At 41.5% G+C, this 24,571-nt stretch overlaps 1 protein-coding gene across 2 annotated transcripts in view; it reads left to right on the forward strand.

Moving 5' to 3' along the window:
- The window catches only part of LOC146868566 (ficolin-1-like), a 292,230-nt gene that overhangs the window by 234,677 nt on the left and 32,982 nt on the right, over window positions 1–24,571 (forward strand). For both annotated transcript variants that reach the window (XM_085611321.1, XM_085611331.1), the window contains one exon: window positions 1,761–1,895. In XM_085611321.1, the coding sequence (XP_085467447.1) occupies window positions 1,761–1,895 (135 nt within the window). The remainder of the gene's footprint in view (window positions 1–1,760; window positions 1,896–24,571) is intronic.

Raw genomic sequence — 24,571 nt, forward strand, 5'->3', positions numbered from 1 at the left:
TTCCTCTGCGCTACAATTCACAGGCTCAATTATGAGCCTTAGAACTGTACCACTTCAGGAACACCAAAGCACTATGTGCCGGACCATGAGGAAACTTGTCATCTGGCAGGTGGGGTGGGGTCGACTTTGGCAGTGTAGGAACAAGACGCTGAAGTGGCGACCTGCTCACCCACCGTCAAAGTCATGTTCGGGCGCTTCTACCACTATGCATCAGTTACAATAGCCCGCAAGTATGCACCCCTCTTGTCTTGACAGCATCTTGTTATTGACCCTGAATGCAGTAGTTGTAATGTTTTAATTTAAGCAGGTTTCTTACAAAACAGAGAACGAAAATATTGCATACGAATTTCTCCTTCCTGAAAGATATGTAGAAATTGTACAGGCTATGAATTTTTGCCACACCAAGCAAATTGACCCTTGGCCATTATTTGCTTCTAACATTAGATCCATATTTTCTGCTGCTCAGTGCAGTGAGTTATCCCGTTTCCGATTTACTATTTGGATCTTTGTTGGGCTCGCAGTATCACTTTTGTCTTGAAGCGGGCCCTCATATTTAAGAAATAAATCAGTGGGACTGAATGTGCATAGGAAATCCTACTCAAAAGTTAACAACCTCCCTCTATTTCTCCTGTATGATTAAAAATTAGAAGGATAGTGTGTCTAAGATGAGCTCATATTTATCCTGAGAGGTTCTTTCTGGGGTAATTTTGCATTTTTACATAAGTGGAACTGTTTCGGGGATCGTGGATTTCTGCAGGATTATTTCAGGGCCACAAATACTTGAGCTGGAAGGTTCATGCCTTTGACTTTCTAAGATTCAAATACAGCCTCAAAAACCTGGAATGATATCCATGTCTGAAACTGATGCCGACTAGTTTGATTTATTCAAAATTCTTAAGGTGAAAAGAGAATACTAATCAAATTCCTCAGTAGACGATTTAAATTTACACCATCTATCACAAGGTAAAGTATTCTGGTTCAATAGTTGAAATTCACAAGTTCATACTGAAACGCTGTGACTGCTCCTGGGCTACTGGTTATAATTTGGTTGGCAAGCTTCTAACAAGAGGTTTTCCAATCAATGGATCTAATCACACGGAAAAATATTTAAAAATCTTCTCTTTTATCTGTTTTGAAGAGTATTCCCAGCCCTAATGCACGTGATAGAAGAATGTTGGATTTATGTAGGGCTATGATGTCCACAGAGGGAAATTATGTAACTTTGAAATACTAATAAAAGGCCATTGATCTATAAATATATTAATTGTATTACTAGCTGGTCATTGCTGACATCTAATGGAAAGACATTGTTTTTGAAAGAGAAAGCCTTGCAGGATTTGAAGGCATACTGCCCATGTTTATTGTACACTGTGCTTGACACACAAAACAATATTGTTGAATTATGGTTCTTATTTGTATAACAGTATATGCATTGTTTGGGTATTTTTGTTATTATGCCTTTTGTTCAGTCATCTACTGTTCATCTTTTTTCTTCTTAAAACTCCCTTCATTGATTTTAATGTTTGCTAAAGTGATATATGGATTTTTAAAATCATTTTTATCTTCATCATTGCATATGATATTAGAATTTATATTTTTATTTTAAAAAGTAGGATTTTGGAATCCACTAAGTAGCAGAAACTATTATCATTTTTATTTAATTGTGAGAAATTGAATACAGTTGTACTTGCTTTCCTTTTCAGGGAAAATTTTCATAATGTAGTTTGATAGTCAGATAGTCAAACTTTTAAATTTTCTAGGAACCTATGAACTTCGCATTGACCTGCATGATTTTGAGAATAATCATCAGTTTGCCAAATATAGTTCCTTCCGACTTGCTGGAGAGACAGAGAAATACCAGCTAACATATGATACCTTCACTGGAGGAAATGCAGGTGAGGTGTTCCATGATTCCTAAAACAAAAGTGATGCCAACAACCAATATATTCATTTAATGCTATGAAACAAAACTGAAGTGGATCTCTAGGCTAAAGAATCGCTGTTTTTTTTAATCTTTAGCATCACAAAATGTATATTCACATTCAGGGTATTGTAAATAGCCTTAGATAGCAAAAAAAAAAAAACATCTTAGACATTTTTGATATGTCCCACGATTGAGTCAACTACAATAGTTTTTCCTTGGACAGTAGCATTACTGCCTCTGATCAAATATGCCATATTACTTTTAGGGAAGACTGAATATAAGCGTCTCAAAGAGTTAACATTTCAATGCAAATGCTTTTTTTATGAATCTGATTTTGAAAAGGTGTTTTAATTATAAAGATGGCTTCAGATCTGTAAATATGTAAAATGTGATATTGCTGTATATCCTCAGTGATGTTTAATTTTCTTAGGCCGTACAATCAAAAGTGTGTACAAAAATGATATTAATATTTTAAAACGGAATTTTCCTAATTCCTGCTAACATGCAGCTCCCTGTTACAGGAATTACAGTTGTTACTCCCAAACAATTGATAATAAAATATGTTCCTAGCCATCTACATTATATAGAAACTAGACAGATATGGGATTTCGCAGGATAATGATGAGCACAAAGATAATTAAAATACAGCTGCGACATTTTAAAAATGTGGTTCACTGATTGTGTTGGGGCATTTCACTTTTAAATTCAAACGGTCGTCACCAGGGCAGTGTGAGTCCAAAAGGATGGTGTTCCTTGAGCAAATAAAGAAAACCTTTGCAAGACAATTTTTAAAGTCAAAACCATAGCATTTTATTCAAAATCAAGAATCATTAGAGATGGCAAAAGTAGCTTGTAAGGTTCAAGCCAGCATCCATGATGCCATGATGAAATTATAGTTCAATAATGAAGTAGCATCTGTCTACTCAGTTTGTAATGAGATATATAAGCAGACAGTAAGTAAGTAAGTAAGTAAGTAATTTTTATTAGCATAGTTATTTAAAACCATTGCTGTACAAAGTTGATTAAGAACAGGTATAATAAAAATACAAAAATGACAATTCTAAGTAAAAACGGAATAAAATTTGCACGCTTCATGTTAGTAGGGTAATTTCTTCTTTCTTTGATTTTCCTCATGAGTTCGTATGGTCATTAATGTCAGTCGACAAACAGTGTTGAGTCAGTGATACAAGGACCATTATAAGATAATTTTTGGCATCTTTCTTTCCACTGCCTTCATAAATTTTACAAAGCTGCAATTCATGCGAGGATCGTGGGAAGAGAAGCAAACCAGAATTGCCTTTCTACGTGTACGAATCCCTTGCTGGTTGAAATGATGTTTCAACAGGTGTTTTCGTTCGTCACGTAGTTTCTCACAGGAGCAGATCAGGTGCAGCATATCCTCTTGCCCCGATCCACATAGCCGACAGAGAGGCTCGTTTTTTTTTTTGATCCAGGTTGGAAGATTTTGAATGCAGCGGAGCAGGCCTAACCTGTACTTTAAAAAGCACATTTTGGTGGATTTAGGATATCCCTCGCCAAAATAGTGCTGTGGTGCCTTCTTTAAATACGAATTTACGATCATCCATCCATGCGTTCTTTTGGAAAGGGCGGCCTTGTCTTGAATCCATGATAGCTGTTTGATCGATTTTTTGACCAGTTTTTTGAAAGTTGTATGATTTGCTGGGGTATCCCAAAGCTGCTCTAAACCAGTATTCTTCAGGCTGTCCCGTAGGAACTTGGCTGCAGCCGAGGATGGGTGTTGGGCTAACTCCATCCACAAGTGTTCATTTAATGATCCTTGTGTCGATTTCCTCACTTTATCCCAGGCTATCATGTAGGCTCCCTGCCTTGCTAGGATCTGTTGGTCAATGCCAAATTCAAGCCTAATTTGAGCTGGTGAGGTTTGCTTGGGCAAGCTGAAGATGATCCTGTAGGCAGCTGTTATAGTATTATCAAGGGTCTTGGCGTCTCTTCCTCTAAGCACCTCACTCCCGTAGGTAATTGTTGGGAGAAGTTTAGCGCGGATAACTTGCGTCAAGGGCAGGAGAGACGGGCCAGAAAGTTTGTTGTTTAAGGATTTTAGAGAAATTGCCAAAGAAATCCCTTTCCCTCGAATACTTGTTTTTTGGGCTGAAAACTGCCCTCCGTTATCAATCTTCACTCCTAGATATTTGTATGCTGGCGTGTCTCCGATTCTTGTTTTATCCCAGTACCATGATGTTGATTTATTTCTTTTCTTGCTGATGGTCATTGACTTGGTTTTCTCCAGGTTTATTGTGAGATCGTTTTTGCTTGAATAGCATTGTGTTGCGTTCAGGAGGTGCTGAAGTCCCACCTTGGTGTAGCTTATAAGGACGATGTCGTCAGCATAAAGTAGGCAAGGTAGTTGGAGTCCTCCTAGTTTGGGGGCGTGGGAGTTGCAACCATTTAAAATAGGGACAAGGTCGCTTAGGAACAGATTGAAAAGGGTGGGGGCCAGGACGCAGCCTTGTTTCAGGCCCTTGTTGGTCGGTATGCGCCTGGACAAGACGGATCCATCCCCTACCTTTATCTGTATCCAGGTCTCTGTGTGGAGATTAATTAACAGGTTCAAAAGGGGTCTAGGTATCCCCCAATCATTTAGTTTAGACCATAAAAGGTTCCGGTTTATGTTGTCAAAAGCAGCCTTGTAATCAATGAAGCAGAAGTGTATGGGCATTTTGTTAGATTCTGCCTTATCTATTAGCAAGCCCATGCTCAAGATGTTCGTCATTGTCCCTACTGCTTTGGCAAAACCAGTCTGGTTTGTTGGGATTAAGGATCTCTCTGTTGCCCAAGCCGTCAGCTCTTCTAATAGGATGCCTGCAAAATATTTTGCCTCAATGTCAATTAGGGCCACCAGTCGATAGTTTTGAGGGGAAGCCTTATCTCCTGCCTTGTGGATTGGGGAGATAATAGAGCCCTTCCAGGAGCTTGGCAGGATGTTGTGGTGTCTTATCTCCAAAAAAAGCGGTTCGAGGGCTGTTGCCCAGCCTGCCACATCTTGTTTGTAGAGAATTGGCGGGATACCGTTCGGCCCTGGTGCTCCCTCTCTTCTTCCCTTCTTGATTAAACGCTGAATGGTGTTTTGTAAGTTCGGCAGATTCTCTCTATCATTTTGAGGCTGCCCTTCTGTATAATTTGTGTTGTCCATCATTAGTGGTTTTTGCGTGTCAAACTCTTGGTCCTGGTTGTGACCCGCAGCCTGGTGAAAGTGGTTGCCAAGATAGTTTGCCCATTTGTCCTCTGAGATGTTAGATGAGACCCCATGGTGCATAGGTCTTGTGAATGTGTTTATTGATTTCCAGAACCTTGCCCCATCGTTCCGTTTGATGTCAGAGTGTAGTCTCGCCCATAGGTTGTCTTCAGCGGATTTGTTTGCTTCCCATTTTGATTTTTTCAGTGTTAATTTTAATTTCCGTAGTTGATCACGCTTTACTAGGTTCGTAGGATACTGTTGAAGTTCTCTCATTGTACGATAGATTGAGGTTTTTATGCCTCTGATTTTTCTTTTATGTTCTCGGGAGAATTTGCACGATCTTTCATTGCTTAATTGTGGTTGTATTTTAGGTCTTGTGGCGTACATGGACATGGTATCAGTAAAATGTTCCCAGTTTGTGATTTTACTGTATCCAGTATAACTACCAAAATGCTGTTTTGCTCTTTCCACTAAAGCTCCGTCTATTACTGCTGAATACTTGATTTTTTTGAAGTTGACAGTATGGGTTGACTCTTTTGGTTCTTTCGAAAATTCGAAGTTGGGTTTTGCAATCTTAAAGATGGTTTCTTGGGGGCAATGATCACTGTCTCCGCTACGACCTATCTTATATGATTTTAAAAACTGAAATAAAGGAAGTGAAATGAAGGTATAGTCTAAAATACTGCTTGCTCTTGTTGAATGAAAAGTTGCAGCTGGGGGATTGTCTCCAGATGTCCTTCCATTTAAGGCCCTGATGTTGAAATGGACCAGGTCTTCCAAAATCTTATTACCTAGCTTTGTTTGCTTGGAGATCTGTGAAATCGCTTGTGGAGGGATGTCCCAGATTGCATTTTGAATTTGTGGGTCAACTTCTTGCGTGGCGCCCATGAGGTTGAGATTGAAGTCCCCAGTGAGAATAACATTTGTTGTGGGTCTTTCCCTAATGCAAGACTCCATGAAGCTACAAAGATTTTTAGCTTCTTTTCTTTTCTTTCTCGGGTGAATGTAGACATTGATTAAAGTAATATCATTTTCGGTGGGGCCTATTGTAAGTTGTGGCAAGTGAATGTTTACCGCTAGTAATGCTGTGAGGGTTGGACCAACTTCTTTTGCTGTCAAAATGCTTGTGGCTGCTATGTAAGTTGCTAGACCACCTTGAAGGTGCCCATATTTGGCTGTCCTTTTTGCAGCGGTGAAAAAGCGTAAGTAGCCGTGTAGATGCAGGGGGTCAGCAAGCCATGTCTCTTGGAATGCCACGACGTCGAAATTCCTGATATATGTCATAAACTCTGAGTCTGATATTTTGGCGGCCAAGCCATTGATATTCCATGAACATGTTCTTAATGAGTCGTGTGCGGCATCCCCTAGCTTGGGCCCGGTTTGTCATTCGTTGTTATTTAAAGTTCTGGCTATCCATCTTGGGTCAAGCAGTCCCGATGATTATGGGTGTTCGTCTACTATGCGTCGGGCGCTGTCGTTGTATTGATCAACCTTTTCACCTTCTGGCCCTGCCGCGCCTCTCAGGACCGAGTTTCTGAGGCTATTAGTGGTAGTTGATTCTGCCTCTTTTTCCACCGGGGCAAGAATTTCAGGGTATCTAGGCTTTACGTATGGTTCTATTGTGATTCCCCAGTTTATGAAGGTTTCTGCCTCAGCGTATATTTTTTGTGAGGTTGCCAAGGTTGTCCAAGTTGCTTTTGTTTTTTCTCTTCCTGTGTGCTCATCGACTACAAATTCAATGGATACCAGGTCTGAGCTTTTTACTTCTGCCAGAGAGGTGACATGAGATAGCAGTCGCAGGATGTTGCCCCTGTTCAGTATGTCATGTCTTCCTTGCGAGTGGTAGTTCGGATTGAACCAAACAACGCCAGTTGTGTGACTTTGTTCGCTTGTCTGCTCGCTCTCTGTTTTTGGTTGGCTGGATCGCATGTCCTCTACTAGTCTTTTTGCAGTTGTTTTCATTTGGCAAGGGTTAGATGCAGTGATTCTTAGCTCTCGACCAGGTATTTGGCTTCGTACCAGAGCCTGAGCGATTCTTTGTTCATTTGACTGTCCACCCTCCTTTTTGAGGGGGCTGAGACGCTTGTCCTCTACTAAGCGTTTTGCGTTTGTGTTCGCCTGAATTGCGTTGGGCGCGGTTACTCTTAAGTCACGACTGATTATATACTTGGTCAGTACTGGTTGCCCGGCTGAGTGGCGCGTTTCGCCTGGCCTGGAGATGTTACGTACTGAATCCATTGGCCCTATAGTAGATGTTGTTTCTTCTTCTCTCTTCGTGGGCGATGCTCCTTGGGTTGTTTTCAATGGATTACTTGCTGATTGCCTTATATCTATCTCTGCCTTTTCTGATCCTTGATTGCTCCCAGGATGTTCTTGGTTTTTTGTTTGCTGTAAGTTGGGATCGTGCTGTCCGCCACTTTTTTGTGCTTGATTCACACTAGATTCACGGAGAGTATTGCGAGCTACACCGGATTGGAGATGTAAATTTTGTGTACCTATTTCGAGCTCTTTTTGAATGCGAATCCCGGGTGGCTCCATGGTTTTTGTTTTGGGGTTAATGTGCCTCCCCGTCTTAATAGGGGTTTTTACCTTGGTGGGAGTCTCAGATGTACTGAAGGCTTCCTCACTTTCCGGTGGGCACAAGGCATACTCAGATTGAGCTGCGCCTTGTTCCATAGTTGGAACATTCCCAAAGAGGTGCATAAAGCCTTTACGTTGAGAAGCAATTTTTTGTTTCCTGCCTTTGCGTTTTTTTGCTCGTCTTTGTAATGAGATATATAAGCAGACAGTGTAACATGGAGACCATCAGTTCAAAAGCAGGTAACTGTCCGACATGGGGACTGCACAATAAGAAAGACAGGGAAAGGTATGTCCAGAAAGTCAACTAATAAACTGACATTGGTTGAACACATTCCAGAAAAGACACATTTTATACTTTTCAGAGTGGTGAAAAATAACGCATTCTGCAAGGTGAAATCTTACATACCGAGGCATATAGCAAATTAGCTTGCACATACATATCTTCAGTAGGAACAGGAAATGTCATGAGTTTCTTACAAGAGTGAGTACATTCAGGACACAGCTTCCTTCAAAGAAAAACAGAAGAAATTACATTTCATTTTGTGACAAGAAAAACACCACCCCCAAAAAAAATCCATTTTGAACATGTATTAGAGGGAAAAAATGCATTTTGTCTTCTCGAATGCCTTAATTCATTGTTAACTCAGGATTTGATACAATCAAATACAAAATATTTCTCCTCTTTCTTTTTCTAGTTATCTTTTTCTTCTTTTGACAATCACATTTCAAACCTATAACTTCCAAGAGCATTAAGGTTGTGAGACATTTTGTTACTTAAAGCATGCTTAGCCTGATAATACAAATTCACTTATTTTTTTTGTAAACAAATTTTATTGCCTTTTACATGTTATACAGCAGGTCTGCTTTCCGTGGCGCCAATAGATAGGAAACAGGATTAGTTTAATGCGTCACATTGCAGTCCTTACTTGGTCTAGTAACCCCAGGTCCTGAGTTTATCAGTCACATATTCAGTCGGGGAACGCTTCCGCATAAAACCGGGAAGATTCTCCCCTCCCAACAAATAACTCATTTCACTAGTTCACGTTTCCATCTGTGCACGGTGGGGCCTTCCGGTTTCTTCCAGCTGCTAGTAATTTCCAGTTTCGCGAGGATAAATGCAAGGTCCTGAAACCTATCTGTGGTATTGGTTTTGCTAGTGTGTGGGAACAGGTTGAGCAACATGGGCTGGTGTGCAGGGAACCACCCTATCCATTATTCTAGCCGTCTCCTGTGTGATTTCCTGCCAGTACTGCGTTAAGGAGGTGCAGCTCCACATCATATGGATAAAAGTCGGTCCCGGTGTGTCACATCTCGGGCATCTAGCGTCTGCGCCATCGAAATAGTGGTTAATACGCTCTGAGGTTAGATATGCTTGGTGAAGTATATAGAAACTTATCAGACTTAACCGGGCGTTTCGTGATACTTTGATGGTCCATTCTAGAATATTGTCCCAGTCCTTGTCGGCTAGCGGCCTGTCAATGTCGTCCCCCCATTTGTGTCGCAGTCGGTCCAGTGGTTGTATGGAATCTCGCCCTATAGCTCTGTAGAGGCATTCAACAGCCTTGATAGTGCCCCCAGCCAGGCTTATGTATTCACAGGTGGCATGTCGTGGTGGTTCCGTCGTGCCCGTTCCCCAGTGTTGCCTCATGGCCCCCGTGACTGCCCCATAGAGCAGAAAATGCCCCTGTGGTATATCTTGGTCAGCGCTGAAGTCCTCAAAGGAGAGAAGCTCCCCGTCCCGGAAGAGATCCCCCACTTTCGTTGCCCCTGCTTGAACCCAATCGTCTATTCCCCACCATTGTCCTCCGTGGGCAAGGGCCTCCAACAGCGACATCGCCATTTCTGGCGATTATGGGCGTTTTGTTCTGGTTTTCTGCAGGCATCTGCTCCAGCAGTGACGTATCACTCCGGGCCCGATTCACAGAACTAACTTAAGACAAAATCCTAAACTTACTACCATTTTGGTATTCACAGAAGGCACTTACTCATTTTGGTATTCACAGAAGGCACTTACTCATTTCGGTATTCACAGAAGTTAGGAGTCCTGACTTTAGGACTCCTAAATGCCTTCTGTGAATACCGAAAGTCTTAAAGTTAGGTTTATTCTCAGTTTAGGAGTCCTAAAGTTAGGAGTCCCAACTTTACTACTCCTAAACTGAGAAAAATCCTCATTTTAAGGCTTTTGGTATTCACAGAAGGCATTTAGGAGTCCTAAAGTTAGGAGTCCTAACCATACTACTACTAAACTGAGAAAAATACTAATTTTAAGGCTTTCGGTATTCACAGAATGCATTTAGGAGTCCTAAAGTTAGGAGTCCTAACTTCTGTGAATACCGAAATGAGTAAGTGCTTTCTGTGAATACCAAAATGGTAGTTTAGGATTTTGTCTTAAGTTAGTTCTGTGAATCAGGCCCTCCGTGTTTATTACTGCGGACCTGCTGGGGCTTGGCAGTCCCGAGCAGAGTGCGGAACACACCGGCTGTATCCGGGGGGAAAGTTGGCAACCCACCTGTCCGGCTTCCTGTTCTCCACAACCCATTGCGTGAGCCTCTGCAGCTGGCGTGCCAAATAGTAGGCCTCCATATCAGGCACAGCCAAACCATCACCCGACCTAGGCCGTTTTAGCGTATGAAGGGCTACTTGTCTGCACCCTGTCCCGCATATGAACGCCAATAGGCAGGAGTCCAGCTCCCGGAACCATGCCGCCGATATCCACACAGGAAGCGTAACAAAGAAGTATAGCAGCCGGGGAAGAGCCACCATTTTAAGCAGTGAGATGCGGCCCCTTACTGAGAGGGGAACCCTACCCCTGAAAGCCATAATACAAATTCACTTATGAATGAAAATTATAAAATCTAGTTTTAGAGACAAGCCAATTTTGTTTAAATAGGTAGCAGTAATCCAGAAGCAGATCATCCATAATAATCACAAGTGCAGCTGAAGGAATAGCAAGCATCCTTATAGTTTGACCCATTAAGACTTCATAAGGAGAAAATCCTTTACTCAGGTTGGGTGTACTTAAAAGTACTAATGAAAAAAACTTCTGGCCATTTCAATGTTCTTGATTCACACACTTTGCTTTCGTGGTACCAATGGCCCGCTCTACAATTCCTGATACTTCTGGATGATATTCACAATGGAATTTCTGCTCAATTTTCAGTACCATGTAAAGGACTTTTATAACTTCATTTTTATAATGAGTCCCTCTGTCTGATTCTAAAGATGTTGGCAAAACAAATCTAGGGATCAACTTCCTCAATAAAAGCTTGGTTACAGTGTGAGAATCACATATTCTGATTGGATATGCTACCACCCACCTGCAAAACAAGCAATCAACCACTAGTCGATATTGTAAACCATTGCCCAGGGGCATTCCAACAAATTCCATTTGTAAGCTTGTGAATTATGGTCACATAATATGAATTATGAATTATGGTCACATTTGTCCTCCTACCAGTGTTCACCTGTTGATAAGTAATATATCTCTGATGTAGTGTATCTGAAATCTTCCTGAAATGTGAATTAAACCAGTATTTCTTTGACAACATACCATCACATGCCACTTGTGTAGGCCAATGAATGTATCTTGCCATCTGAAACAGCATAATGTCTGGCAACACCACTCTATGCTCATTTGAGAACCAGATATTACTTTTGTCTTTTGTGCATCCTTCTTTTTCCCTTCTTTTCATCCTCTGCCACTTCATTTTGCAGTACACTCAACTCCTCAAGTGTCTGAGCTGACCTTAACCAGAAACTATTTATATTTTATATTTCACTTTCCCAATTTGTATTTGTTCCTAATGTACCAGACGCAAGAGCACAATACTTTGCAACCTCAACTGCAAAATTATTGCCTACAGAAACCATGTCAACCCTCTACTGTTTGTGGCTCATTTAACAACATCAGTATTCTTTTGGAACTGTAGGGCCTCCAACAAATTCAGAATTCTGGCCTCATTCCTAATAAGCATGCCAACGGGTGTCAAGAAACTCCTTTGTAACCACAATTGCCCAAAGTCATGGACTACTCCAAAACCTTATTGGCTATCTGTATAGATTGTAATGCTCACTCTATTGACTAGCAGTAGCGGCCCGTGGTGGGAGTGCTGATGGGCGCTGACGTGGGGCGGGGGGTAGTAAACTACGGATTATGGCTGATTAGAGGTAAGTAAACATATAAATAAATAAAACGAATTTCGTTGCGCGAGCGGCATCGCCAAATGCGATGCAGCACACACAACGAAATTCGTTTTATTTATTTATATGTTTACTTACCCCTAATCAGCCATAATCCGTAGTTTACCAAACCCCCCACCCTGCCCCTCCCGCTCCCCCGCCCCACGTCAGCGCCCAGCAGCGCTCCCACCACGGGCCGCTACTGTTGACTAGCACATACCAACACAAATGCCGATACTGATATCAATTATTTCTCACTTCACATGATCACACTTCACACTTGATGTGACAGTAAAACATAGTTTTATTGTTTTTTTTAAATTCTATTTTTCAAAGCAATCTTTCTTTTTAGAAAATGCCCATCGTTTTTTTCAAAACAATATGTAACAGAATGTTTTTTCAAAAGACCACGGTTAAAGTTTTTCACAATTACAACAAATACCACAAACATTAGTGTTGGACATAACACCGACATAACATGGAAAACAAATTCAACATTACAAATAAAGTAGGCTTGAGTTCTGCATATAAAAACAATAAAAACCAAAACTAAATAAAGGAAAAGAAGGTACAACTCTGGAGGTTGAGATCTTGCACTTAGTTTCTTGAGAAAAATATTTTTCTATAGCAACCTTATACAGGGTGACAACCAGACAGTGTACTAATGTGGCTTATAACACCATTGTTCTGACTTTACTAATTATTGAAAAGACGTTTTTTCGAAATATGAGCCACATAGTATATTCTTGAACACACTAGTGTGGTTACGTAGATGTTGCCGCATTTCGAACCCTTAAACATGTTAATAGCGTTCTCCTCAGGACATAGAACTCAGAGCTGTAAAAATGAAGAAGAAAATACTCATATTACCTCTTCCGTTCAAACACTTCATTCAATCCACACCCTCCACACCTTAAAAATGTCAAAATTACCTCCTTGCGGGATCAAATCATCTCCTCTGTTAAAAAATACGATATAATCATGTTACAGGAGACATGGGAGGTGGAACCCACCATATTAGATGGATATCAGTGCTATAAAATTCCTGCTATTTTTTCCGCTCTGATCGTTCATATGGTGGGTTGTCAGAATAGCTGAATATTGACCTGGGCGGTTATGTGGAGGTCTTGGAGACAGCTAGCACTAGCTTTCAAGTGCTGTGCTGGAAAACCTATTTTAATTTCTACTTGGTTAATTTTTATAATAATGATTTTAATAATGTTCCTAACCCAATATTGTTTAGAACTAACCAATTTTCTTACTAAGCTGTCTGATAATGTTGTTACCCTGGGCCATGGATTATAGCTATGTCTCCCCGGCGATTTTAATGTACACTTCTCAAATGACGGGAATACAATGGGGAATATTTGGGGGGGTTGGGTCATAGAAGTCAGCAGCTGGGGTTAATAGTGGAATCCCATGACCTCCTAGATATTAAGGCAACTGCAGGGAAAGATGTAATTATGCCTCCCACTTAAAAAGGAAGAGGGTCTCCGTCTACGATTGATTTCATATTTATTACTCGAAACCTTGAATACATTTTGCAACATGGGTCGGTGGTTGAATCTACCTTTAGCGATCATAACCCACTAGAGGCTGTCTTCCTAATGGCCCAAAGGAAAGAATATGAGTGGCAGATAGGGGCTTGCAATCTCCAACCAACAACAGTTAACTTGAAACTGGTTTGGAGAATGCACGATCCAGCACAAACTCTAGAAAGAATTGTGAAAGAGAATAGGTGGTCAGTGGAGACCTGTCTATCTAAAGAGGATAGTGCAATTAACATAGTAGATGCTTTTAACGAACCATGCCTTGGTATAAAAAAAAAACACCCTCCTTAGACCTATACGCCCATCGAATAAGTTACACGACTGGTTTGACCATGACCATGACCATGACTGTAAAGTAGCCAATCTCGAATTAAGGAAGGCTCTAGGGAAGAAGCCTAGAAATAATGTACTGATCACTGCCCTGAGAAAATATTATAAGACTGTTACAGCCAAGCGCTGGCAACAGGTCCTCATAGACCAATGAGAGACATTAGCACAGGCAACTAACACTACCGATAGGAAGCATTTTTGGGCCATGTAAAAACCTGACTGTTTCCCCAAATTCTTGCCACATCACTAGTGAATCTTGGGAAGACCATTTTAGCAAGGTCTATGTCTCCTCACTTAACGCAGACAATTTTACAGTAGACAATAGTAAGTTAATGAAAGTTAGAATCACAGTAGAGGAGGTAGAAGAGGCCCTATCCCAAAGCATGGGCTGTAAGGTGCCGGGCCCTGATGGAGTACCAATTGATCTACTAAAATGCTATGCTAAACTTTGGGCTCCAATTTTAACTAACGTGTTTAGTCAGTTACCTCATACAGATATACCAGACTCTTGGTGCACCTCTATTATTGTCCCTATATTTAAGAAAGGCAATAGAGAAGACCCCAGTTGCTATAGACCAATATCGCTAATTGATACAACCGTAAAAGTCCTGGGGTGTGTTATTTACAACAGGATCCACTTCTAAATTGGGCCCAAACAAAATCGATTTTATATCCTGCCCAATTTAGAAGTAAGGTAGGGACAATTGAGCAATGTGCCAAATTGAACCTAGTAATAGGTAAGTGTGGGCCTTTATATATGGCATTTATGGATTTAAGCGCCGCTTTCAACTGTGTGAATCAGTCGAAACTATGGCACATGTTGATACTCAAGGGTTTGGATTCCCCCTCTTGTTCATTTTCTTGCATTTCTTCATAGGGGTATGAAAGCGAAAGTTAGAGTAAACAATAATGGGAATGTATCCAAGGGCATAGAGATAGGCAGGGGAGTTAGACAGGGGTTGCATGTTAGCTCCTCTCCTGCTTATATTATATATTAATGATCTCTACCCATTCCTATCCCCTATAACCAATGATGTTCCATCTGTTGAAGGGAGACCCCTTCCTACACTTTTATATGCGGATGACGCAGTTTTAATGGCACGGACCCCCTTGGCATTGCATCTTTTAGTGTCGGCATTCATTGACTTTATGTCTAACCTAGACCTCCCTACAAATTTTGCAAAATCCCATGTTATGGCATGTGGGCCACATTGTATTCAATACTATAATATACAAGTAATAAATAACTCATTAACAAGTGTTAAGAGCTTCACTTATCTAGGAGTTATGTTTTCATCTTCTGGAGCCTGGTCACCTAACATTGCACATCATAGAGTGCTATTTTCAAAAGCAATTGAATCACTGATTTCTCTCCCTCAACCTTGAGGCAGGGGCAGTTGAAAGCAATATTACCAAATATATAAGTTGCAATGTGTTCTAATGCTACTTATGGTTCCGCCATTTGGGGGAGAGTGAATTGTGTAACCATACAATCCGCGGAAAATAGGTTTTGTGGGCTCCTGTTTGGTGTACCACCTTCTTCTCCTCATGTTATTTGTCACAAAGAGTTACATTTGCTATACATATCCGTTTTCATTATAGCAAGACCCTCGCTACTTTGGTTATCCATCTGGAGTAACGATCAGGCATTGCTCACAAGAGATATAATAAATGATTGTATATCTTGTGATAATGGCCTTCAAATTCCACGGCATATATTAAATCAGAATTTAGGAAGCTCTGTATGGAGCACGTTTTTACAATGAGAGATTCATGCCCTACCTATCACAAAAGGGAAGCAGCTTTAGCTTTTTACAATCTAGCTTGTGAAAATCGTCTTAATACTATAGTAGGGAAACCTATGATAACTGCATATCTGTCCCAGAGCATTTCTGAGTTACCACCTGTCTATTTAGAACAGGCTTGTGGGAGATGGGAGCGTTCCCTGCTATTTAGATGCCGTGCTGATGCGGTAAAATATGTACTGTGCTTTCCTATTGGGTACCAACCGAATATCGCTGCCATTCCCTGTCCCTGCAATAGCAAGTCAGGACAAACCACCATACATTTTTTATTGTTTTGTAAATGATATGAATTATATACGAGGATGTTTTTGCTTCCACTTTTCAAAAGGAGATATCCTGGCACTAGACAGAGTGGAGCACTGTTTTCATTAATTTCTCAACTGTCCGATAGTGAAACCTGCCTACATGTGGACTCATTTTTTAAGACATGCTGTGAGGGCACGTGGCACCTTATTGTAATGACTCGCTGCTATTCCTTGTTTTTAAAATGATGTTTCAACATTTTGTGCTCTGTATAGATATGTTTTTATCAGATTTATATTAATATGATGATGTACTTATGTGGATGTAATGATGATTGTTTTATATGCATGCACTTTTATGGAAGGGTGAACTTTCCGAATAAAGAAACTGAACTGAACTGAGAGCTACTTTCGTTTCCAGTTAAAAGTTACCACCCTTGGAGATTGGTAAAAGTTAGCCACCCTCAGAGATTGGTGGTTGGGAGTGGCATTCACATTTTGATCAGTCTACATTGGAGCTATTAGTTGTTATAATTGCCAGTCATGACTTATGTGGTTTGTCCTCTTGACAGACATACAGACATTTTATTGGTACTAGGATTGTATGAATCCACTTTGGGGGGGGCACCTCTTTTATTGATTTCTGTTTAGACGTCCATTGTTATATGCTGTGCCCTTGTTGAAGATGAGTCATGTTTAGGGGAGTTATAGTCAAGTTGTAATTAAAATTATTGCCAGATTAGAGCACTAATATGCTCTTCTAGCACTAAGAATGTTTTGAATGGTATATATCTAAACAAGCCTTGGTAAAGTCAATAAGTCCTTTTTTATGAAAGTGCATTAGTTTTTTATGTGCGCTTGCGTGGAAGGGTGAGATGGTGAATGAGACAATGAGTCAAAGGGTTGATGGATAAGTGAGTGGATGGATGAATAAGTGATTAACGCAATGCATAGATGGATGAATGAGTGAGTGAATGAATGCATTGATGAATGGATATGTGAATTAATGCAGGATCAAGTGAGCAGATGGATGGCTAAGTGAATACGTGGAAATCTGATTGGTTCGATGAATAGCTGACAGAGGACACAGATGGATGAAAGAGTGACATGGATGGATGAATGGGTGATATGAGGGACTGCAAGGATGACTGAAGCCTGGATGCTTGATTTTGTCCCATTGGGAGGAGGAGGCTGCTTGGTCCCCTTACCACTGATGCACACCTACTCTTCCATGCACTCAGTCACCTATTTATCATTCCATGTACCTAGTCACTCACCCAGCCACACATCCATTGATCCATCCATGGACTTAGCCACATATACCCGCATGATAGATGGTTTTTGCCACCTGCTATGTCCCGTGTGCCCCACTTTATGGCCAAACATAACGAATTTAGGTGAAGGATTTTGTGTTGTTGAGTGTAAATGTAACAGTTTTAGCTCTTTGAATACTGCCAACCACACATTTATGAAACTCAAGATAATTAGTTGCCAGTAGTTTTGTAGCGAGAGCAGTTGTGAAACAGGTTAACTGAAAATATCTTCAATAAAAACTACTTTTGAAGACCAAAAATATCATAAGAAATGTCGCAACTCTACCTTTAATAGAAGATTTCCAGATAATAAAGTCTCAAAGTGAGGTCATTTTCAAACCATAAATCTTAAAATGATTGGGTCAGATGTACGAAGCCATTTAGCATTTCTTAACAGACCGAATTTCTGTTTCGGGCTGTTAATATATGTAAATGGGCTTTTCATATGTACAAAGCCCTTTAAGCTGTGGCAAATTGTGATTTCTAAAATTTGCAGTCCTCTAGATAGAAAATTGCAAACAGAGATTACCTATTTGAGATTCCTATGCACATGTAAAATCATTTCCTAAATGCAAAATTGACACTTAGGACATGCAATTACCATGAACTCCAAGTCAATGGTAACCATGTGCAATTTAAAAAAAATGCCCAAAGCTGCTTTTTTTCAATTGCGGTAGAGTGCACACATGCCCTTAGGACATATGTGTGCTCAACATGTGCACCACTATTTTTGAGGTGCATCACCAGGGGCTTTATGCCCATAACCATACTTGGTTTAGCATTTCCAAAATAGTGATTTTGTAACAGACAACCGCTAATTTGGAAATGCTAAAGCGGGGCCCATTGGAATGAATGGCATGGGATTTCCTATTTGCAATTTCTGTAAAGTGATTCCTTCTAGTAGGAACTGCTATTAGGAAATCGGATATTTCATTTATATCATTTTGCATTTTTTTAAATAGCGATTTCCAAGAACTTGCTATTTAGGAAATGCAAAATTACATTTTCGTATATCTGGCCCATTTAGTACATCATAAGCAGGGTCACTGGAATTATATGATTTTGCGGATGCAAAGTTTTAGAGATAAATATGGATATGCCACATTTGCCACATAATCAATCACCTGCTGCTTAATCTGCACATTTGGAAAAAAAAAATGTTTCAAGCCAAATGATTCAAAAGTTACTAAAAATGCTGTTAAAATGTTGCTGTGCCTGACGAATAAAGACCTTTTGGACTCACAAAAACTTCCGTTTGCAACATCGTAGGATTTGAAATTATTAAATGCCTCTTTACAATGTTCACAAGCCCTTCTACATGTCGGGAAAAGTTTTTCTGATTCGTAAATTATCTTTTGAGACCTTTTCCGAATCACATATAGGAGGGACGTAAAAAGGGCCATCTCTTTCCAAGTGGAAATTTGGAAAGAGATACATCCATGGTTTGTGACCAGAAGGAAAGGAAATTGGGTTAGTAGTAAGTTAGTTGTGCAAGGAAAGGATTTTGAACATCACATGTGCAAAAGCAAAACCTGTCTCAGGTCCGTTTCAATAGTTAATATCTCAGTTCCATTAAAATAATTAATAGCAACTCTAAAGCCAAACATCATTGACAATAAACCAAACAGTTTAGTATGTTTTCACTAACAGCAAACTGCAACAAAGACATACAGATGCAAGAGAATTTTAATCTCCACCCCCTGCTGTCAGCGTTTCTAATATGACTTCATGTGAGTCATCAGTAGTCCGGAGCAGCACAGATGAGGAGGTGAAACAAAGGAAGTCAAAGTGGGGCTCCTGAGAAGGTGGTCCTGGCAGCTAGTGTCCTGGAGCAGGCTTCTCTTCCAGGGCAGTTGTTGCTGGAATGCCTGGTTGAGTCCTGGAGTCCAGAAGGCTGTGGGGTCCTAGGAGAGTGAGGGTGTCTGGTGAAGTAGATGGCGATGTTGATTTGTTGGAGTTTAATATTAGCTGATTTAGGAGGGCTGAATAATACTGGCCAATGTGCGAGCCTCGGTAAAACTGACTGATGGAAGCGTACGCCCAATACTGGTTATTGCTCGGGTACCACACAAAATATTGATCATTGTGCAAAGAATTGAGGCACTACTTAGGACAAAAAGTGGGGCTGTGCCTGGATATACTGGTAGCAATGCTGGCTAGTGCTAAAGTGGTGCATACATCACAAAGACCCTCATTTCCAGTTGGCTGGCGTGATCTATTGGGGTGATCGCGCTCCAGCCATTTTCGAGTGGCCCGGTGTTCCAGCACCTGGGATTACCATAGGCAGGTGGACTGTACCCATTTTTACTGGGTGCAACAACAAACTCTATAAAACAACCAGGTCTTTGGGGCAGAAAATACCAGAGGCTCTGACTAGCCACACCTCAAAGTTATTTTTAGTGGAGAAAGGAGCATTCAGTGGTCTCCCCGGCAGCCCAGTAACCTGCTCTTACACCTGCCACTGTCCCCAGCCAATGACCCCTTAATAGCAGCCCGCTGTAACACTTCGGCTTACATTTACCACTTGATTAGACCTGGTGGTGGTTGTCTGACGAAATATCGGGCACAAAAATATCACAGTACTCAAATATTGTGACAGAAATATAAGTAACAAAAATATCACATTTCTGTCCATTGTTTGTAAACTACAAAAATATAGCAAAAAAATTTGAGGGACCAGCACATCATATATTTTTTATTTTAAATTGGAATATCCATTTATGTAGCATTATATTTAATTTATTTTAAATATTAAACTTTAAAATAAAAATACAATGAAACAAATATTTTTTTAATTAAAAATGACAAAATTAATATATATACTATATTTACACACATTATAAAAACAATTAATAATAAAAATAACAAAGAAACTTAGGTTAATACAAAGCCAGGGGTCATTGCCAAGCCGTCGACCAAGATGGCCGCTCGGCATTGAAGCTCCGGCGCCCGGTGTGCAGTTACTGACAGAAATGGCACGAAGATCTAGCCACTAGAAATGAGGTAAAGACGACCTGCGCTGCTATGGTGAAAGACCCGAGAGTAGAGAGCCCTGATGCGGACACCTGCTGGCAACCGCCACCCCAAGACGCAACGGGTGAAGGCGTGCTGGGACCCAGCCCGCCTCAGAGGCCCCGCGGCAATAGGGGCCATGCGTGAGCCTGAGGATAGAGCAACAGTGCTCCGCTGTGCCCCCTGCCTGCCTGAAACAACAGATTGGGAGAGATGAGGGAGGCACCCAGGCTATGGTGGCCAAATTGACAGCAACAGCAATGCGCATACCCGGGCTCCGGGCGAGTGAAGAAGAAGGTGGAGCTGTAATGTGTGCAGCCCAGCACAGATAATACATTTAGGCCCCGCTGGGGAGGTGTGTAGGCCAAGAATGTCACAGCCGCTCTCCAGCATCCCGAGGCCGCCTCCATAAACCCCACCCCCCTGCATCATGGCTGCACACACACACGTCCCTCCAACCTGGAGAGGAAATGAAGGGCGCATAAAAGGGGGAATACCAATACCGGCGCATCACCTCCAATTCCGCTGCGCGGGCCTGAAGACGGAACCTGAGCAGCATTAGAAGGGACAAATGTAGCGGAAGCCTACAGAAAATACCATTACTGCTTAGGTCACCACCAGACACTAGTAAGCAACATAAGTGCCCGGAGCCCGGGGAAACCCACCAACGACCAAGTGCCATTCAGAGGGATTAAGAATAGGCCTGGGAGATGAACTTTGCTCCGTTCGCGGAGTTCGCTGAGTTTTCTGCACTCCGCACTCTGCAGAGTTCGCGGAGTGCAGAAAACTCCACTTTGCGATGTGCAGGGGAGTTTTTCCCCGCTCGCGATCGCGAACAGTAAGTTCGCGATCGCCAACAGTACGTTTGTGAGAGCAAGCTGCTGCTCGGGTAGAATTTCTACCCGAGCGGCAAGAATACCAGCACAAACTACAGTCCACACTGCACTCCACCACTCGCGGAACTAAGTTTTTTGGGACCTTTGCGGAGTTCCGCGTAGCAAAACTCCACAAACTACACCAGGCCTGATTAAGAATAGACACCTGGCACCGAGGTTGGGAACAGCACCCATGCCCAATTGAACATTGATATTGTTACCTTATAAACTGTTTCTGCGGCACCCAGCGGTCCCTTTGGCCTGAACCTGCCGGACTCATAAACGCGCATATATCTATGCAGGCGGAGACACCACCCTCATGGACAACGGAACAACGACCTCTGGGCAATACTTGGCACAAGTAGCTGAAGCGAGAGGGAGGTACCAAAGCACTTCAACCACCGCTATTCACAGAGCAGATTGTATCATCGTAACAACAACAAAAGAGCGTGATGCAATCAAAAACTCGGATGTACCTTAGTACACCATGTGCTTGGAAAAACGTGTAAAGAAAACAAAATCAATCTGATGAAAAAATAAAACCCTCACTCACCAACATAGTTGGTGACATGCTTCATCATGGGGTTTTAGCCAGAGTAGCCTTGTGCATCTCTGGTGTGCTTCGACGCTTCAAATTAAGGCGGAGCAACAGTATCAGACTAAAATAAAGTGAAGTGATAAGTGTGAAAAAAGTGGAAAGAATTTAAAAAACCATGTGTCGTACACCAAAACACTTTAATAGTGACGAGACAGGCATATGTTAAAAATGGTGAAGGATAATTCCTACTGACAATTAATTTGGTCAGACACCAGAGATGCACAAGGCTACTCTGGCTAAAACCCCATGATGAAGCATGTCACCAACTATGTTGGTGAGTGAGGGTTTTATTTTTTCATCAGATTGATTTTGTTTTCTTTACACGTTTTTCCAAGCACATGGTGTACTAAGGTACATCCGAGTTTTTGATTGCATCACGCTCTTTTGTTGTTGTTACATTGTTCTTGGGGGACCAAGAGTGTGGACATACCCTCTCTCTCCTGTTGTTTATTGTCAGATTGTATCATCACCACATCCAGTAGATGCCCCTGTGCAGCGTTGCAGATATGGGTCGTGGGGACCCCAAACAACGAAAACTGAATTTTGGTGTTCGGGCGTGACGGAATGTGTGGAGCAGGGCCCTGATGAAGATGGAGGGCCATCGCGAAATGAGCAGCCCCTTGCCCTGGAGCTCCGTGCCGGGTTGTGCACCTTAGAAGCCAGATTTGCCTCCCCAACCTCCAGGCTGGACAGAATGGGGGAACGCTAGACGGCCATAACAATCATTTAAAGATTCCCCACTCCACCCGGTGGGAATGCTCCGGCCCATTTTAGTATCCCGCAATTATCTACTAGAATCCACTCTGGTCGGATGGAACTTTTTACTTGCCCAATAGCGTGGAGGGAATAAACACAATTAACAGAAAATGCAGTCTGCAATTTATCATAATCAAGGACTCGAGACTTAATCTCTTGGCTCTCTGGCTTTTATTATCAGCATAAAGATTTGAAGATACAAAGTCCTCAATACGAGGCACAACAAGTACATAGGCACTAACACAAATGCTACTCTACGAAGAATCCGCATACGGCTAAAAATAACTAAAAGCACAATCTCTAAAAGCATGAGGTAGAAAACTACCAAGCCAATGTCGATATTAGGGACACTGGACCATACCATCTCTGTCCCTAAGTCAATTCATGAACAAAGAGCTTCTCTACTAACGAGCAACTGTCCTTGCACCTGGGGTGAGATCATGCAAGGCAGACATACTTCACATCTTTTAACTTGCAATTTACTACAGCCTAAAACCTCTACTGGAATAAATCCTTTTTGGCCTATTGCCCTTGGCTAACATAAGAAAATACCAGGCCTTTCGCCTCAACGATATATGCGAATTCTGGCCACTACTACGGTTACACAAGCAGGCCTAAATCACAGTATTGACATTTACGTCTTTCTTTCATGTGTGGTCAAACTAAACAGTCTACAGACACGAATTCTAAACTACACGTTTTAACATCACATTGTTCAAATGACTAAACTCTACATTTCTCTAATACATTCACAATATGCTTGTACATAGCTAACACTTCTATTGAAATCGATATAGATTATACAATTCTTTAATACATTGCACACAAAATACCTGAGTACACATTTGATTATATGCGGGTGCCAACTAACAGTGAATATAACGCACCCCTACGATTTTCAAACTTTTAAGCGCTACATCAGTTCCCCCCTTTGATGACATCTGTCATCACACCATTACAATCTTCTTCTTTAGAACTGATTTAAACCGTGCTAGTCATGACTCTGCCATGTCGAACTCCCTCCATTCTCTTAAGACTCTCGTATTGCTGCTCCTGAAACTTCGCCATTCTTTTCTCGTTTGCTCTAAGAGCTCTTTCAACTTTGCCTCCTTGATGCCACTTCCACGCTTTCACGCATCCCCACAGACAAATCCCACAAACCACAGCAATGATAATTGGCTTCAACACTGATCCAAGAAATCCTCTTCCCAAATTCGCAAACCACGTTCCCACTCTTCCAAATCCTTGTCCAATCTTTTCCCACACATTCTCCTCCGTTAAGTCCATAATCTCCTTGTGAATAGTTGTGATGTTATCTATATACTTCCCTATCTCCTTCGTGTTGTCTGGAATATATGTGCAGCATTCTTGAACCTTCAATAATTTGCAGACTCCGCCTTCCTTGGCTAATAACACGTCTAACGCAAGGCGATTCTGCATAACCATATTCCGTATCGACAACATCTCTCCAGCCACCAACAACAAAGACCTCGCCGTATTCATAGACAGCTCATCAACCACAGTCGCCAACCTCCTGATTTTCACGTCATTCAACACCACACCCATACTAGGTATCATTGCTCCATATATATATCTCCAATCACTGCACCTGTATTCACAGCTCTGCGTCTTCTAGAATGTTGTCTCGTCTCTAGCAACTCCAAGTCCTCTGTGTGATAAATCTTCGGGAATATGATAGCCAAATAGCATATGCCATACCAATTTGCAGGTAGTCTGACGTAAGCAGTCTTCCCACATACATAATACACTGTCGGAATTACTTGTACCGGACCTTGCATAAAGTCCTTAACAGAAGCCTCCAGGGTGAAGGTCTGAGAACAGGTGCTATGTCCTACTGCGACCTTCTCCGTAGCGGATTGAGGCCGTCCAATACACAAATTCCCCTTCTGTACTTCATCTAACGCTATTGGTCCATAGCTTCCCTTAGACTTGTGAGCTTTCTCCTCCTCAGTCCAATCTACTGGACTATCTCCAGTGTCTCGTGTCTGGGTCAACTTTCTATACCTGTCCTCTACTTGATCAATGAATTTTTTCTCCGTCCCAGATAACGCACATGTCAGGTTATGCCTGTGAGCATGCGCAGTATCCAACTTCACAGTCGGTCTAAAATACTTCAGGAGTCTATCCTCTTTCTTATAATAGTCATATTTATTCAAATGCTTGATTGCT

This window comes from Triturus cristatus, chromosome 1_2 (genome assembly GCF_964204655.1).
Source record: "Triturus cristatus chromosome 1_2, aTriCri1.1, whole genome shotgun sequence".
NCBI lineage: Eukaryota > Metazoa > Chordata > Amphibia > Caudata > Salamandridae > Triturus > Triturus cristatus.